Genomic DNA, 17,150 nt, shown 5'->3' on the forward strand with positions numbered 1-17,150 from the left:
TTATCACCTAGCAATTGAAATCTAAGATGTTACATGAAATGACATGAATAAATATGGATATAGAAGTACATAATAGAAAATAGGAAGAATTTCAACTAAGAACTAGGGATGTGATTTAATTATTAGTGGGTCCTAAAAAAATCTAAAAATTTAGTTCAATCTAGGAAGACTAAAGTGAAAATAATTTCAACAGTGAAAAGATTAAAGTATCCTATTCACTTGTTAATTTTATTTGAGATGCAAAATTATTAGTTATTAATTTTCTTACTTCACTTATTAATTTACCAATATGAGTTATAAATTACATGAATTAACCTATCAATAATTATACAAGACTTGAATATCAATTGTTCAATGAGTTTGTCAGACAACCAGCAACATCACTGCTATAATTTATAACTCATATTGGTAAATTAACAAGTGAATTGAGAAAACTAATAACTAATGATTCTATGTCTCTGACAAAACTAACAAGTGAATGGTGCTTTCGTCTTTTTATCATTGAAATTATTTTCACTTCAGTCCTCTTGGATTGAACTAAAGTTTCAGATTTTTTTTAGGACCATCTAATAATTAAGTCACATTCATGGTTCTTAGTTGAAATTATGCATAGAACACATATCATATTGTACCGCATCATGTAACCAATATGGACATGTCAAAACAAAAAAAGCATCTTAACCTTTTACAGTTATTAAAATGGGGTGGGTTTCTCTCTACTACCTTTTCACTATAGATCTGAACTGTTCAAATACAATTTGTACTTTTAAAATTATCAAATCTAAGCAACCAAGTTCAATTTAATAGTTTAGATCTACGATAATCCCACCTGTGCCCTCCTCTCAAAGGAGGAAAGCCAATTTCTACTAAAATATACATTGATTTTAACTTCCTTGTCTCTCCGGTATCATGAAATTCAAATATTTGTTGAATGGTTTAAATTTTCTTAATTTATTATCATAATATTTAATACTTTCTTGAAAAAGTTGACCATTTATATATGATCTACATATCTTTCTAGTTTTATTTATAGAGTGAAGAGAGAAGCTTACTTTTTATCCTATTTATAATCACATAATTAAATTTTTATCAAAAATTTTTTCTTTTACCTTCCATTGAATGTTGGAGAGAGAAAAATACACTATTAAATATATATATATATATATATATAGGGATAAAGTTAAAAACTTATTAAATTTTTAAATAAAATTTATAATTTTTATGTTTTTTATTTTAATAAAATATATTAAAAATGATTTATAAATTAAGAGAAGAGGGGTATGCGATTGATCATTGTCGTATGCACGGTGCCAATTGAGAGCCAAGCCTGGGTCCCATATCTTCGGACGATAATTTATTAGCTTTGTCCCTCTATTTGATTCCTATAAAGTTACTCTTCTATCACAAACTGAAATAATTCGCCGGTTCAATTAATACGTGTTTTCTCCAATGACGAAGTTTTCACTCCAACCCATCGTTGCTTTTCTCGCAGTGAGCTTCAACTTTTTCCCCCTTTTCCGAAGAAACTCATGCGAATGAATATTTATATTTATATATATTATATATTCCCTCTAGTACAAACTATAAGCAGCTTTTAAAAAAAATCTACATATCAATAAAGTCCTCATTCCCAAAAGAATATATACTGTTTTTTTTACCCCTACTTTAAAATATTAAAGCACTTCATGATGAGTAAGAGATACACTCATACAAATGTCTAGGTTAATAAATACAAGGGTTAAAATGGTAGAATTTTTTTTTACATGTACTAAGTTGCTTATATTTTGAATCGAAGTTAGCTAAGGAAAATGCTTATCTTTTGAACTGGAGGGAGTATGAATGTCTGAAATTGCAGGTTGCATTGGTGGCAATGCATGCTGCCTTACCTCGGGAACTTTACTGGAAATCCAAGCTTCCCACTACTCCCATTCCTAAATCTATCACAGATCTCCTCCACTCATTTGGTCAGTATTGTACCTTTCATAAGTGCTTCTTCTACGAATTTCAAAATTCACTTGACAAATACAGTTAATTTCTTTTAAGTGCTCATAGTTAAAGTTAATTCTGGCAAGTCAGTTGACACCACCACCGTCCCTGATAGTAAGATCAAAGACCGACTTAAAGATGACTTTGACTATTTTTATAATCGCTCTGAAACCAAACTCCATAATAACCCCAACACAGCACTCTTCTTCTTGGAAAAGGATTTGAGACCTGGTCACAAAATGAACTTTCTTTTCTCCAAAACTTCCAACCAAGCATCCTTTTTGCCTCGTGAAGTAGCAAAATTAGTAGATGTTGAGATTATGAAGGAAACAAATCAAAGTTGTAAGGAGTCAGGGATTAAAGGAGTGGACAAACATCCATGGTTGATTTTATCACTTCCACGCTTGGGAGAATCGTGGAAACTTTGTCTACGGAGGTGAAGTTATTATTTTAATAAGTATTTAATTTATTCAAGTTCTTATCAAATATTAAATATTTTTAGGGATTTTTTTAATTGATATTTTTCCTTTTTAAAATTGTCTAAACCATTTGTAGAAAATGATGCATTCACTTTTGGTAATGATGCAAAGTTCCCTTTAGTACAATTTAATGTGTGTCACGGCACAAGGAAAAATCGTTGCACAAGTTATTCATACGTTTTCAATTATTCCAAGACAAGTGGAGAGCAATATCAGTGTTCATATTAGTAGCTGAGCAAATTATTTTCTGATTTTTAGGTTAAGTAATATTGTAGATACTAAACTCATTTATTATGTAAATTGTTCCATCAACTTTTAAAAATGATACAATTTGACCATCGCCGTTGACAAAGTTAACTATGATCATCTGATTAGAAAGTGATAGAGAAGGACTTAAAAAATTATATAAAAGGATAAAAAAATTACAACAAATAATCCAAAAATTACAAGCAAGTACCCAAAAAATTATAGGAAAGGACTCAAAAATTGTTGGGTTATTTTATATAATTTTTGAGATCTTTTCTTTCATTTTCTAATCAATTAACAGTCAAAATTAACTTTTGTTAATAACAAATGTCAGATTGTACCATTTTTAAGAGTTGAGGAATTAATTTACATAATAAATACGTTTAGGTTTTATGATAATATTGGATCTAAAGTTCATGAAATAATTTATTCATTTATATTTATCTTTGATCCTTTACTTTGTAATGGAAAGATATATCATACATTTCAATTTCACACCCGTTAAGGAAAAATCATAAACATCAATTAACATTAATTACACAAAAAATTTTCTAGTCAAGTGAAATAGAAATAGACGATCCATTTTTGTTGGAACTGCATTAAGATGATTTCCAAATTGCAAAATTTATCTATAACATGTGAACCCCGCGAAAGCCTTGTAAAATTATTTGTGTGTGTATATATATATATATTTATCAAATTAATAAGTAACACTACTAAAATAACAAATAATCATTCAAGAATAATTGCTTTAGGTGGCTAAATGAGGGTTCCCATAACTCTTTAGCTACCTAAAACCTTAGGTCACCAAGTCGTTTAATAGCTTTGGTGACCATTTGTTGATGACTCTTGTCGGTGGCAGGGGCTTTGACGACTGTTCAATGGCTAGCACCAGTGACATTGAGGGTTTCTTTTTCTTTTTTTCTTTTTGAACTTCAGGGGCAATTTGATCTTTTAACTTAAAAAATTAATATCAATTAAGGATCAAGGGACTATAGTGCAATTTTGAAATCCATTAATCCTTGATTGGTATTAATTTTGCTCAGTGGTTCATGATTGCTATTTTCCCCTTTAATTGCTAATTGATTAGAAAATGACCAAAAAAATTATAATAAAGAACAAAAAATTATAGTAAAGATCCAAAAATTACATACAAGGAGACTTAAAAAATTACAAAAAATGATTAAAAGAGTTTATTTACCTTTTCTTTAATTTTTAAGGTTTTTTTAATCATTTTTTAGTTAACTATAATAGTGAAAATAAACTTTTGTTAATGACAAACATTGTTGAAAAAATGAATTTAAGATTCCTAGTCTCCCAAACTTATAGTTTAGGGATCAATTTATTATTTTACCCAAAAATAAAATACAATAATAAAGAAATATAAAATAATTAATATTTTATAAAAAAGTTTAAAAGAAATGGAAGAATTACATTGAAGTCCCATACAAGAAAATTAATTATGGCAATATCCATTAACAACTAAAATAAACTGCATTGACAACACAACCAATTGTTAATGTAATTTAGCTCAATTGTCAGTAGATCTTTTAGTAATTAATTTTTTTTTATGTGAGATCTTATTGTAATTCTCCCAAAAGATAAAAAAACTCCTCCACGTCGGGCTGGCAGCTAGGGTTGCTTATTTTGTCCTTTTTGCTCCCTATTCTATAAATTTGTATATTTGTCCATATGATAGCGAAACTGTAATTAGGCAAGAAAGAACCACCAATGTTCGTTAATTATTTTGTGTCATTATTTTCTTTATTTATGGGTCATTTATATGATAATGTGAACAAAATTCCACATGGCGTTAAAGAAGAAAAAGAAAAAGAAATCGATCTTTTTTTTAGTAAGATAAAATATCGAAGATAAAAAAAATCCTTAAATCCAATTAATAGCATGTATTTTTTTTTAATCACAACTTTCTCGTATCTTGCTTTTAAAAAATTGATGAAAAATGATTATTAAAAAATTGGAATTAACCAACGGACAAAGATATTCATAAGATATTGAATAATAATTAAGGATTATTTTTGGGCATAAAAATGTAATTTTTTTTCAAATAATTACAAATAATAAGAAAAAATAATAAATAAATCCTTCCGAAATAGAGACATGACAACTAAATTCCACCTCTGATATATACTTGAACTAGAGCGACAAAAATTAATTTAATATGAACTTTTGAAAATACTTTTTTGTTTTCTACCTATTATTTTTTTAAAAAGTATCATCCAGGATTATAATAATATTATTATTGAAATTTTAAATTTATAGTCAAATCATTTGTCAATTATAGATGTAACTGACGTCATATTAATAAAATTAAAAAAAATCTAATTTAGTGAAAAATTTTCAGTATGTTGATAATTTAGATAATATATATATAATTTAAATAATCAAAACAACTTTTCCTTGGGATACCCAAGCACATATTGTTTTACAGCAACATGATTTTTCTTAAAAACTAGATACATTTTTATTAAAAAATAATAAAGGAAATAATTATATATATATATATAATTTTAATTTCATTAAAAAATTGGATAATTCAAACATTATTTGTGAAAATGTTTGTATTCGTTTTGAAAATATTTATTTATCAATTTTGAAAATAGAAAAACAAGTTAATTCTAAAAAGTCTATTCAAGAAAAAAAAATATACACACTCGTCTATCTTTAATTTAATTTATATCTTATATTTAAATTAAATAAATTATAAATTTAAAAATAATTTTATTTTAATAAAATATTATGGCATTAGTTCAAACACAATAATAAACTAACAAAGGTATTTCTTTAATAATGTATTATGGCGTATCTATATTCCGTATAACAGACTCCAATAGTCAATTTTATTACGTCTCTAGTTCCTTATGTAATAAACATCATATCATAAATTCATAATTGATATTTTAGTATATTTTCAGAATTGACACTAAATATTTATTATCCTGAAATAGATATTGTAACATCAAATCACATTGCGTACTGTAGTTTCTTTCATGGACCTCGAGCCATTAGAAAAGTCTTGCCAGAGGAACACGGCAACGTGGTTTGAAGTTTGAACGAGCACAGGAAGACTTGAGCTGACTTCGGTGATTAATGATTTTATTTTTATATTTATAAAATCAATCAAGAAAAATATAATACAATAATAAAGCAAATATAAATAATCAATATTTTATTTTAAAAAAATTCTCCACGTCGAGCTTGTAACTACGGTTGCTTATTTTGTCCTTTTTATCCTTTTTTTTTTTTGTGGCCAAAATGTCCTTTTCTTCTCCCAGTTCTATAACTTTGTAAATTTAGCGAAGACTTTGTAGTTAGTAAGAAAGTGAGGGCTTTGTTAGGACAGGGGTTGGTTAAGTTGTATCTATCTGTTCTTTAGTTTTGTTTTATCTTTTGTTTTGTAGGTTGCACTATAGGTTTTATTGTTTTCTCGTATCTGATTAGTGAGTGTAGTATTTTTTTATATTAATAAAATTGACTTCTTTTTGTTCCAAAAAAAAAAAAGAAAGAAAGAACTCCCAAGGTTCGTTAATTATTTCTCTGTCATTGTTGTCTTTATTCATGAGTCATTGACAAGATAGTTTCTAGAAAATTCCACGTGCTGGTTAAAAGGGAAAAAAGAAAAGAAATGCATCGTTTTTAGCTGGTAAGCTAAAATATCAAAGATAAAAAAAATATAATCCTTAAATCCAATTAATATATATCATGTATTTCTTTTTAATCACAACTTTCTCATCTCATTGATGAAAAAGATTAAAGTTATCATTTCAGTATTTTTAAGTTCGTTGGGACTCGTGTTTTTAGTCTTCTTTTTTTAAACAAATCGTCGAAATCATTTTGTGGAAAATGATGCATTCACTCTTTGTAACCATGTGAGATTCCTTTAATGCAATTCCATGTGCATCACATCACAAGGAAAAGTCTTTGTACAAGTTGTTCAAGTGATAAGAAATAGAAGCCATCCATTTTGGTAGGAACTTAATGCATTACAATGATTTTCAAATTGCAAAATTTAATATGTGAACCGACCTGCGAAAACTTGTAAAGAGTTCAACTTATCAAATTGCAAACTTAAAAGATATCTTTCAACATTATTCCATCCTTCAGGTTCATATTTTCTTCCTTTCTTCACTTTTAGATTTATTCAATGAAAATGAATTACTTTGTTATTTCGTTTATTTTTATTAACGTGGACAAAGTTATTTCCTATCTGTGAAATTCCTTGAAATATTCAAGGACGAGAAATAATATATCCAATAAAGGTCCTTTATACCTAATTTGATTTAATATACATAATGGGTGAATCTTGCGATATCGTTTTCTTGGCCACACTGTTGGAGTTAACGCTAGAACACTGAATTGGGCTAATGCAGAAACACGAAATGTTTTTTTTTTTAAGCGGTTTACTGTTGGACCGGCCCGGTCCAAGCCTTAAAATACTCTCTTGGGTGCTCATGTTTAACGGTTGATTCAAATATAAAAATTTAATGTGTCATGCCCAGCTTTTTTTAATGCTAACTAATGGAGAATTTCAGGAATAAAGAGATAGATAATGATATTAGTCAAAGATGGAGGAATATGAGAAATGATTATTAGAAGATATTGTAATTAATCATTGGACAAAGATATCTGTAGAAAAAATTGAATAATAATTAATAATTATTTTTGTGGCATAAAGAAAATGTAACTTTTTCTAAATAATGACAAATAATAATTGGGAATCAAAATTTGATTCAAGAAAGAAGAAAATGAAATATGAAGGAAATAAATATTTGAAAGAATTATGTTAATGCTAGTGATTAGAAAATATCCAAAAGAATTAATTGCAAGCCTTTTTGACCAATAATAATTATAAGACTTGAAATGCTAGCGATTTTTGGAAATATCATTTCTCCTATAAGACTCTAAAATAAAAATCAATATAGCCCATTTTTGAGTCCATGGGCAAGAGGGCTTTTTCCCAATGCTGAATGGATATTGTTGGTCTTGGACTTGTATTGTTGGGTTAATTGATTTTCGTTATATTGTGGTTTGGGTTCGGTTAGCGGAGAACGAAAGGAAGACTTCTCATTTTAATCAACCCACTCCCTTCTTTCTCCATTTTTTGGATAAAGAGCGTGAGTTTAGAGAGAGTCTGTGTTCTGTGTAGACATGGCATGGAAGAAAGTTTAGAGAGAGGGAGAGGGTTTAGCTATCCATACAGCTAGCGATGGAAAATGGGCAAGGCCAACCCATATAGGTATGGCCCTTGTGAGTTCAACTTATATGAGTTCAAATCTATAAGTCTAATTACTTCAAATTAATCATTTTTGAAACCTAGTTTTTATTCAAAAGGCTCGAGATTGAGTCTATAAGTTCATTTTATTTCCATTTTTTGAAATTTTTTAAATTAAATTTTTTGATTATAAAATTTCATATTTTAAAATTTAAATTATAATTTTCAAAATTAAAAATAAATAATAAAAATTTTAATTTTAAATTATAAACGTATATTCTTAAATTTAAATTTAATTTAAAATATTTTTTATTTTAGGAGTAAAATAAAAACGGGTCTAAAAAGGCCACTTGAATCTAAATCCTATTTTTTCAGGACTTATCAAGGTTGGCTTCAAAACCTAATTTCCTAAAAAAAAATTGTAATCTTTTTAAGCCTGAACTTTATAAAAACATAATCAAATAAAAATTCCAGTACATATGAGGGCCAGTTTCTGAGCAGTAGAGCCATTTTTACACATTTTCCAATTGTTCCTTACCAGCTTTTTAAATTTATAAAAGAAAACAATCAAATTACCAAGTTAATGAGATTATTCAAATTTTGGATTTATTATTATTATTAATTTTAATTAAGAGCATCAGACATTCAATGCTTTGTTGATAATTATTCTAGATGTGTTGTTAATCTAAAAAAAGTGTTTGCATTTGTTCATCCATCAAACTTTATCCTCCTTATTACAATGTATATGACAAATGTATGTGGTCTATAAAATTTGTTAATATGGGATCTACTTTGAAAATTCTTTAAGGATGATGACTGTACAAACCTTTATTCACGGCACATCAATTCATCTATTCATATCATACAATATCATTCGCTGAATTTATTATTCTGCATGAATCTCAATTTTTTTTTAATTTATGCGTATATGTACGTATATATAAAAGTGGAGGTACTTGGAGATAATTCAAGTGAGATGAAGTCTGAGTAATGCAAATAAGTTTTATTTTCAGTTTTTGCGGTTTGTGTCAATATTTAAATATAAAATAGAGTAAAGTGATAGATTATTTAGCAGTTATGGGGTATATTTAAATCATTAAATATTAACACAACTTTTTCTTTTTCCTTCTATACGGTGTTATTTACTTTGAAATTTGAATGAGTGAATTAAAATGATTCAAAATTTAATACATTCCGTGCTTTTCACGTGGGTCACATAAAGTCTTAAACATCTATCTTGTAAGTACATGCATTCAAATGATTCCTTCAACTTTCCGTTAGTTTTAGAAAATGACAAAAAATGACTTAAAAAATTACATAAAACAACCAAAGAATTATAACGAAGAATTCAAAAAATTATAGATAATGATCCAAAAATTACATAAAGGATCAGAGTATTTGTTTGATCATTTTCTATAATTTTTTAGATTCTTTATGGTTATTTTTTTGGTGAACTAATTGTAAAAATTAACTTTTATAAATGACAAGTGTCAAATTGTACTGTTTTTAAAAGTTTAAAAAAAATTAAAATAAAAAATAAGTTTAGGATCTATGATACTACTGATCCTAAAGTTGACGGGTAACTTGCTTAATCATATATAATAACAGTAACATAGGAGTCAATCAAATCATTGATTAAGTTGTTAAGAAAAATTTGATAAGGAGATCTTTTAACAAATTATAGGCAAAATATTAGGACCATTAATTTTCTATAACTTAGATATCTCATATATATTTCTATACCGTGTTATGTACTTTTAATTAGTGAATGAGATTATAATGAACAATCTTCACAAAATATTTTCCAAGTCATCAATTAAAAACAAGACATATTTTTCAAGTCAACTGAAAATTAAATTGAAGTTATTCATTTGTTGTATTTGATATTTATATTAATAGCAAAGACTTTGAAGTCAAGTAAAAGTTGTTAATTTTATATGGGCAATAATAACCTTATTATTTATAAAAATATTTATATAATGAAATTTAATACTTTAACATATTATATATATAATAATAATAATAATTTCTATCATAAATTATTGATTAAACAAAAACATAATTAATTATTTTTTCCAATACTGACAAAAATTATTTTATCCAATTTAAAATTTTATTTATTAAATTATTAAATATATAATAATCTTAAAATTTTAAACTACAACCAAATATAAGGTATTTAATTAAAAATTACCTGAAAATTTAGAATTAAAATTTGTCTAATTAATCTAAAAATTAAATATATTGCTTGAATGACAACAGTCCATGATCAAAATGTAATTACACTACAAATATCATGATAAAAATGGAGGGAAGCAAGAGGCATCAACAAAAAAATTATTGGGTAAATATAAAAATAAAATTTTTTTCTTCAAAATCTCCTTACATTTGAAAAAAAAAAAGTTAGAAATAAAAATATGTAAGTTTCACATGTTATTTTCCTTTCACTTTCCTCCTCCTTCACTTTTGTCTCAGTAGTCAAGTAGGGAAAATGCTATTTTTTTTCCACTTTTTCCTCCCACTTTTCTCTACTCTCTCACTTTTCTCTCCTTCTAAACATAGAATAGTTATTTTCAAATTAATATAATTAAACAAATTTTCTTTATATTTTGTTTTGAAGTTTTTTGAAGTGATTTAGAAAACAGCTTTAAAAAAAATTGGAAACAAAATAAAAAACATCCAAAATTTCTAATTAGTTTTAATATTTTTTTGAAGAAAATCCCTATATATAGTTAAAGGGTAAAGGTGCAAATTTGGCCATATACTATTTTTCTAGGAGTATTTGGTAGCTTTAACTATTAGGTGGTATGAAATAAATTATAAACTTTAAAAAATAGAGCATTTAATAGCCTGTTGTTAACTTTAGTTGACAGACATTACACAATGACACATGGCACTCTTTGAACACTTCACATCAGCTTGAAAGAAGCAAATTTAGCTACGAACTATTTTTTGAGGAGCATTGGGTAGCCTCAATTGTAAAAAATAGAACATCCAACTCCATCCCATCAATTTTGACCAAACACTATTTATTTTTAAACTTATAAGACCCACAATACATCAGTCTTTTTAATTTTCTTGCCTTAATTCTTAGTCTTAGGTCGAGAAGAAGTTTTTATCTGAAGATAGTCACAATGGTGATGCCAATGAAGTAGAAGCTTAACCCTTAGAATACTATGTATAGGAGAAGCTTCATTTTAGCTTAATTTGGCCATGAATTATTTCTTTTACTTTGTTAGCATCATTTTCGTGAATGTCTTCAAATAAAAACTTTTTAAACATCTTCTTGAATTGAGACTGAGAACGAAAGTGAGAAAATTGAAGAGATTAATTCATTGTGAATCTCATAATCCTAAAAATAAATGGTGTTTTGGTCAAAATTAATGAGATGACGTTGGATGATGGTCCATTTTTTATAATTGAGGCTACCCAATGCTTCTCGACAAATAGTTAATTGCTAAATTTACACTTTTACACATGCTGATACGGAGTGCTTATGGAGTGCCACGTGTTATTGTGGCCGCCACATAATATTCGTCAACTAAAATTAATAGTGAGCTATTGCATGCTCCATTTTTAAAAGTTTATGATTTATTTTGCACCACTTAATAGTTTGTGCTACTGGATGCTCTTGAAAAAAATAGTCTATGATTAAATTTGCACCTTTAGTTAAATAAAAGTTATAGGGTTAACCCTTAGGATCAATAATAATATTGTAAAGGTAGATATGCATCTGATGCATGACAATAGTTTCTGTCATGTTTGATTGACCATTTTGCTTATGTAGAATTCTTTCTTTTCCATAGAAGTAGCAATGTATATAACATGCCGTAATTCTTGTATCAAAATAAAAGTGAAATATATATATATATATATATATCATCGAAATCAATAAATATTCCATTTCATTTTCATACTTGGCTGAATAAAAATAATATGAGAATGGAAAAAGTGTGATCAAATGACAATAATACCCTTGATATAAGAATATAATAAAATTTTCATTTTCTTTTCTTAATTTTTTTAAATAGGAAGAATGTGTTTAGTTTTTAAATATAAGATAATATCACATATCTTTAAATTATAAAAGACAATCCTCTCATATCATTAATTAAAAAAATTAAACTTAATAAAAACTGCATGACGCACGATGTCTTTTTGGGGCCATTTGGATCTGTTATAATTGACGAAGTAGATATAAACCACTCAGATTGATTGGAAAATGATAGAATCCGAATCCCAAAATTTGCTTTTGCCCCTCATTATAAGTTGTAACAAAGCTGGCATGGACAAGTCATTTTAGTCTTCCACTCTTCATTTTGCCTTTTTTTTTTTTGTCCAAATCGTCGTAGAAAATAACGCATTCATTTTTTGGAGCCATGTGTGGTTTCTTTTAATGCATTTCCATGTCTATATCACATCACAAAGAAAAGTTTTTGTAGTTGTTCATAGTTTTCCAATTATTCCAAGTCAAGTTTGGGAAAAAAACAATCAGTGTTCATTTTTTCTCCCAATTTCAGTGCACGTCTGGCGCTATCGAGTCATCAACGCGATTATTACAAGTCAAACACGGGTCATTAACGTTTGAGTATTTGACCAAATAAAATTATTTTGAATATTCTAAGCTCATCTCAAGATATCAAACTTTAAAATAGAGTAAACTATCATCATTCAATTTTGTTATTCTTTATTGATTTTTAAGTAAATAATGACTTGAATGACAATGGGATCGATCATCCCAATCGAGGGATATACTTGAATGGCAACGAAAAGTCTAGCTTTTAAGTTTTGCTCCGATTTTTTTTTTTTGTTTTTGCCCGGTGCTTAAGTTCGATTATACTAATCAGTTCGACATGAAAATCAATATATGCTTTTGTTAGTAGCGTGTGTGGATTTGGATCAAATCCACAATTTTTATGGGTGTGTTTTTCACTTTAATCCAATGAACAAATAGTTGATGAGAAGTAGAAGAGACATCATGTCTTAATTCAAAATTTCAAAACTTATGTGTATAGATTGTTTCACTTTACTTTATTATATATTAATTATTAAGTCTAAATTTATATGTCTAATGTGGGACCTCTCACATCAACAGCTCACGTTTGGACATTTATATTCTACTAGACCCCTAACTGTATCTTATATTTGAGAATGGATGGAGTAGTTTTTTTTTTCCTTTTTATTATACAGATCTATGTAGGGTATACCTTTTGCAAATAAAATAGGGAACGTGTGAAAAAATTATCAATTAATGGTGTGAATAGTTGAGGTAACATAATGACTATGAATGTGGATTTTGAAAGAAGCGACAGTCTCGAAGTTTAAAGTAAATCTTAAGAAACCAAAACAAAATAACATGAGTTATTGTATGTGTTATGCTAGCGCTTTGTTGCCTAACTATTTGCGGACTTATTCTTCAGTATATTACAAGAATTAAATAAATAATAACATATAAATGCTTGGACTTTATAGTCTTTATTATTGGACTCATTCTATGCCTCATGTATATGATTGTGTCAGGCTAATTTTGCACTGTGTGCGTGTGTGTACGAGCGCAAAGGAAATGAAAAACATAACCAAAGAAAAATTCCATTACATATGATGGCCGGTTTCAAAGCAGTAGAACCAATTTTACACATTTTCCAATTGTTTCTCACCAGCTTTTTAAATTTATAAGAAATAATCAAATTACCAAGTTAATGAGATTATTCAAATTTTAGATTTATTGTTGTTGTTGTTGTTATTAATTATGGTTTAGAGTATCATGACATTCAATGCTTCGTTGATAACTATTCTAGATATGATGTCGTTAATTTAATTATATTTGAAACAAAAAAAAAGTCTTTGCATTTGCTCATCCATCAAACCTAATCCTCAATATTACAATGTGTATGACAAATAAGGTCAATAAAATTTGTTAATGTGGGACCTATTTTGTATGTTCTTTATAGGATGACTACTCTACAAACCTTTTCTCACGGCACATCATTTCATCTATGCATACCATAAAATGTTATTCATTAACTTTTTTATAATATAAGAAGTAGGTTTCATCAACTGCAGATAATATCTCCACCGAGGCATTAAGGGCAAAGTCATTGAATTTTCAAGAATATATATATATACATCATATTTGGATAATTTACAATTAAATATTCAATATTAACAAAATAATGTTTATGTTTTTACAATACATAATCCAATCTTTGACTATCAGAAGATCAGAAGTTGAAATTCCAACGAATGCTATTACATAGTGAGATGTAGAAGCCATCCTCCCTATTATTTTCATTTGAGCTTTGATGTTATTGGGATGCTCCACTAGCCAGTACAAAATGTCACACTCGAACCATTTTATACTCTTACACAAATAAGCAAAGTTCAAAAATGTAAAGTCTTAATATTTACAAGTATAGGTTCAAATATGCACAAGTAAAAGTCCATATCTTGACAAGTAAAGGTTCAGAGTTGAAGTGCTCCCAAAGTTCATAAATTTGCAACTTAAAGTCCAAATATTCATAAACATAGGTTCAGCAATTCACAAATTCAAAGTTTAGATCTAAAATTTCTGAATTTAGATATTCACAACTTAGTGATGGCAAGTTCTAGTTTTTGTAGCTCTTGTAGCAGTTCCCATAAATTCTAGAAATCCTGGAAACATTTATTTCAAAATAAAACTTACAAGGAAACTTGAGTTTTAGAAGTTTGATGCTAAGGAGCTCAACAGTGCTCATCTCGAAACAATGGCTATTGATTTAGGAAGAGTGATATGCAAAAGTTGTTTGGGGACAATAGTAAAGGCAGCGAGATCAAGATGTGCAGAACCTAGCTCTTGTATGTTAGCTCATTGTAAGATGGAGATTGAGAAGATGAAGGAGGGAATGGAAGAATTGGGAAATTGTGATGCAATGCTATGAGGTGGAAGAGGAAGATAAAGAGGAAAATCAAAGAGAGAAGGAAGAGAGAGGAAGAGGAGAGGATGAAGAAGATCAGATTGTACTTGGTTTGTTTTGAGAGAGGCAAAATTATACTTTTGCTTTCAACACAAATTATAATAAGGACCTTTAAGCCTGCAGTGCATTATTAGAAAGCTCAAAGTACAATTTTATATGTTTTGAAGGTCTTGATCGATTTTTACTAAGTATTTTGTCAGGGTGGGGCCCAAAGGGTGGCGCACAATATAATTCACCGGTCCTCATCCTCTCTTGTCGTGGCCGAAACCTATCATAAGCAGTTGCGAAGAAATTGTAAAATTACTCACATTATTTATAATTTAGGGGATTTCTTTTAAATTTTTTAATGCATGTATGGATGAATTTTAAACAACATTCAATATGAAAATAATAATTAATAATCAATAAATATTATTTTATGATATATTAATAAACTCTTTTATTTTTTGATACAACTCTTTTATTCTTTAAATACTTTGTATGAATATTTTTGCTTACTCTTATTCATCATAAAATATTGATTTCATGTTTTCATAAAAAAAAATGCATATATATGTTCATCCTGGGGGAAATATCTAGCTGGCGAATGATTTAAATGTTATTATTCAAATAATATTTTAATTTTTAAAAATTGTAGACCACTCATAGATGATCTATGGTATCCGAATCGTCAGGATATTTATGATAATGGCTGTATTGACATCCAGGACTGGAGCCGTCTGAAGAGCATTTTCCTTTCCCTCTTTATAAACTTCCTCTCAGTTCCTTTTCATTATCATCGATCCATATCATTTGCAATTTCTCCAATAATGAAGTTTTTACTCCTACTCATCGATGTATTATTTCTTAATAACCTTTCCTGTTATCATCTTTTTTGGGTCCTATATACTAAACTAATTTCACTACATATTGACATGTTACAAATGCAATAATTTCAGGTTGCATTGGTAGCAACACATGCTGCTTTACCTCCTGAACTTTACTGGAAGTCCATGCTTCCCGCCACTTCCATGCCTAAATTCATCTCAGAACTCCTCCACTCAACAGGTTAGTGTTATGCGCGCGCGTGTGCACTATCTTGGGACTTAGTTATTCATGGCTTGTACGTAGGATGAACTTTGTAACTTTCATTACGTTCCATTAACATGTGCTATAAGTTATTGTTGGTAAGCCAGGGGATAACACAACCATCCATCTTAGAGGTAACAGTACTCTTCATCGGCCAACTTTCATTTATGCTAACTCCGACAACGAAGAACTCCATAATATCCCAAACACAACTCTCTTCTTCTTGGAAGAGGACATGAAGCCTGGTCACAAAATGAACTTTCACTTCACACAGACCTCCAACCAGTCCTCCTTGCTTCCTCATGAAGTCGTGAAATCTGTTCCCTTTTCTTCAAGCAAGGTACCGTACGTAGGATTCATTCTATTTAGTCCTGCTATCTCTACCATCCGTGATATTTACAAGAGAGCTTACTGTCACGGGGCTAGTCACGAAACGTGACATTACACATGCTATTAGGCTACAAGGCTATTGGCTACGTAAGATTCATTATTCTTTAATTATCACACATGTTATTGACGTAATTATATGATTCATTACTAGCAGGTGGCTCAGATATTGAAAGAATTTTCTGTGAAGCCTGGGTCAACAGAAGCCAAGGTTTTGAAAGAAACTATTGAAATGTGTGAGAAGCCAGGGGTTAAAGGAGAGGAGAAGTACTGTGCAACGTCGTTAGAATCCATGGTTGATTTTATCACTTTGAAGCTTGGGAAGAACGTGGAAGCTTTGTCTACAGAGGTGATGAAGAAGGAGACAAAGAAGCAAGAATACACAATAACGCTAGGAGCGAAGAAGGTCGGAGAGGCAAAAGTGGTGGTGTGCCACAAGCTCAACTACATCTATGCTTTGTTTTATTGTCACAAAACAGAGACCACAATTGCTTATACGGTGCCTTTGGTGGGGGCTGATGGGACTGAAGTAAAAGCAGTGTCTCTATGTCACACAGACACATCAGAGTGGAACCCTAAGCATTTGGCCTTCCAAGTGCTAAAAGTGAAGCCCGGGAGTGTTCTTGTGTGTCACTTCCTTCCTCAAGACAATGTTGTTTGGGTTCTCTCCCATAAGTAATTTAATGACTTTACTATAAAGAAATGTATAGAGTAGTAGCTAAGAACTCTTTCTCTCTCCTCACTGAATGAAATATCTTTATGGCCTTTCTTGTTTTGTTTGTGATTCCCAATATAAAACTA

General features: G+C 28.9%; 1 protein-coding gene across 1 annotated transcript; it reads left to right on the top strand.

Moving 5' to 3' along the window:
- The first annotated feature begins 15,601 nt into the window (after window positions 1-15,601).
- LOC129318933 (BURP domain-containing protein 3-like) lies at window positions 15,602-17,150 on the top strand. Its single transcript, XM_054963944.1, has 4 exons — window positions 15,602-15,730; window positions 15,833-15,941; window positions 16,070-16,302; window positions 16,507-17,150. The coding sequence occupies exons 1-4, from the start codon at window positions 15,704-15,706 to the stop codon at window positions 17,026-17,028; spliced, it is 891 nt and encodes a 296-aa protein (XP_054819919.1). The 5' UTR covers window positions 15,602-15,703; the 3' UTR covers window positions 17,029-17,150.

This window comes from Prosopis cineraria, unplaced genomic scaffold, assembly GCF_029017545.1.
Source record: "Prosopis cineraria cultivar Desert tree isolate PC_DT_omini unplaced genomic scaffold, ASM2901754v1 PC8, whole genome shotgun sequence".
NCBI lineage: Eukaryota > Viridiplantae > Streptophyta > Magnoliopsida > Fabales > Fabaceae > Prosopis > Prosopis cineraria.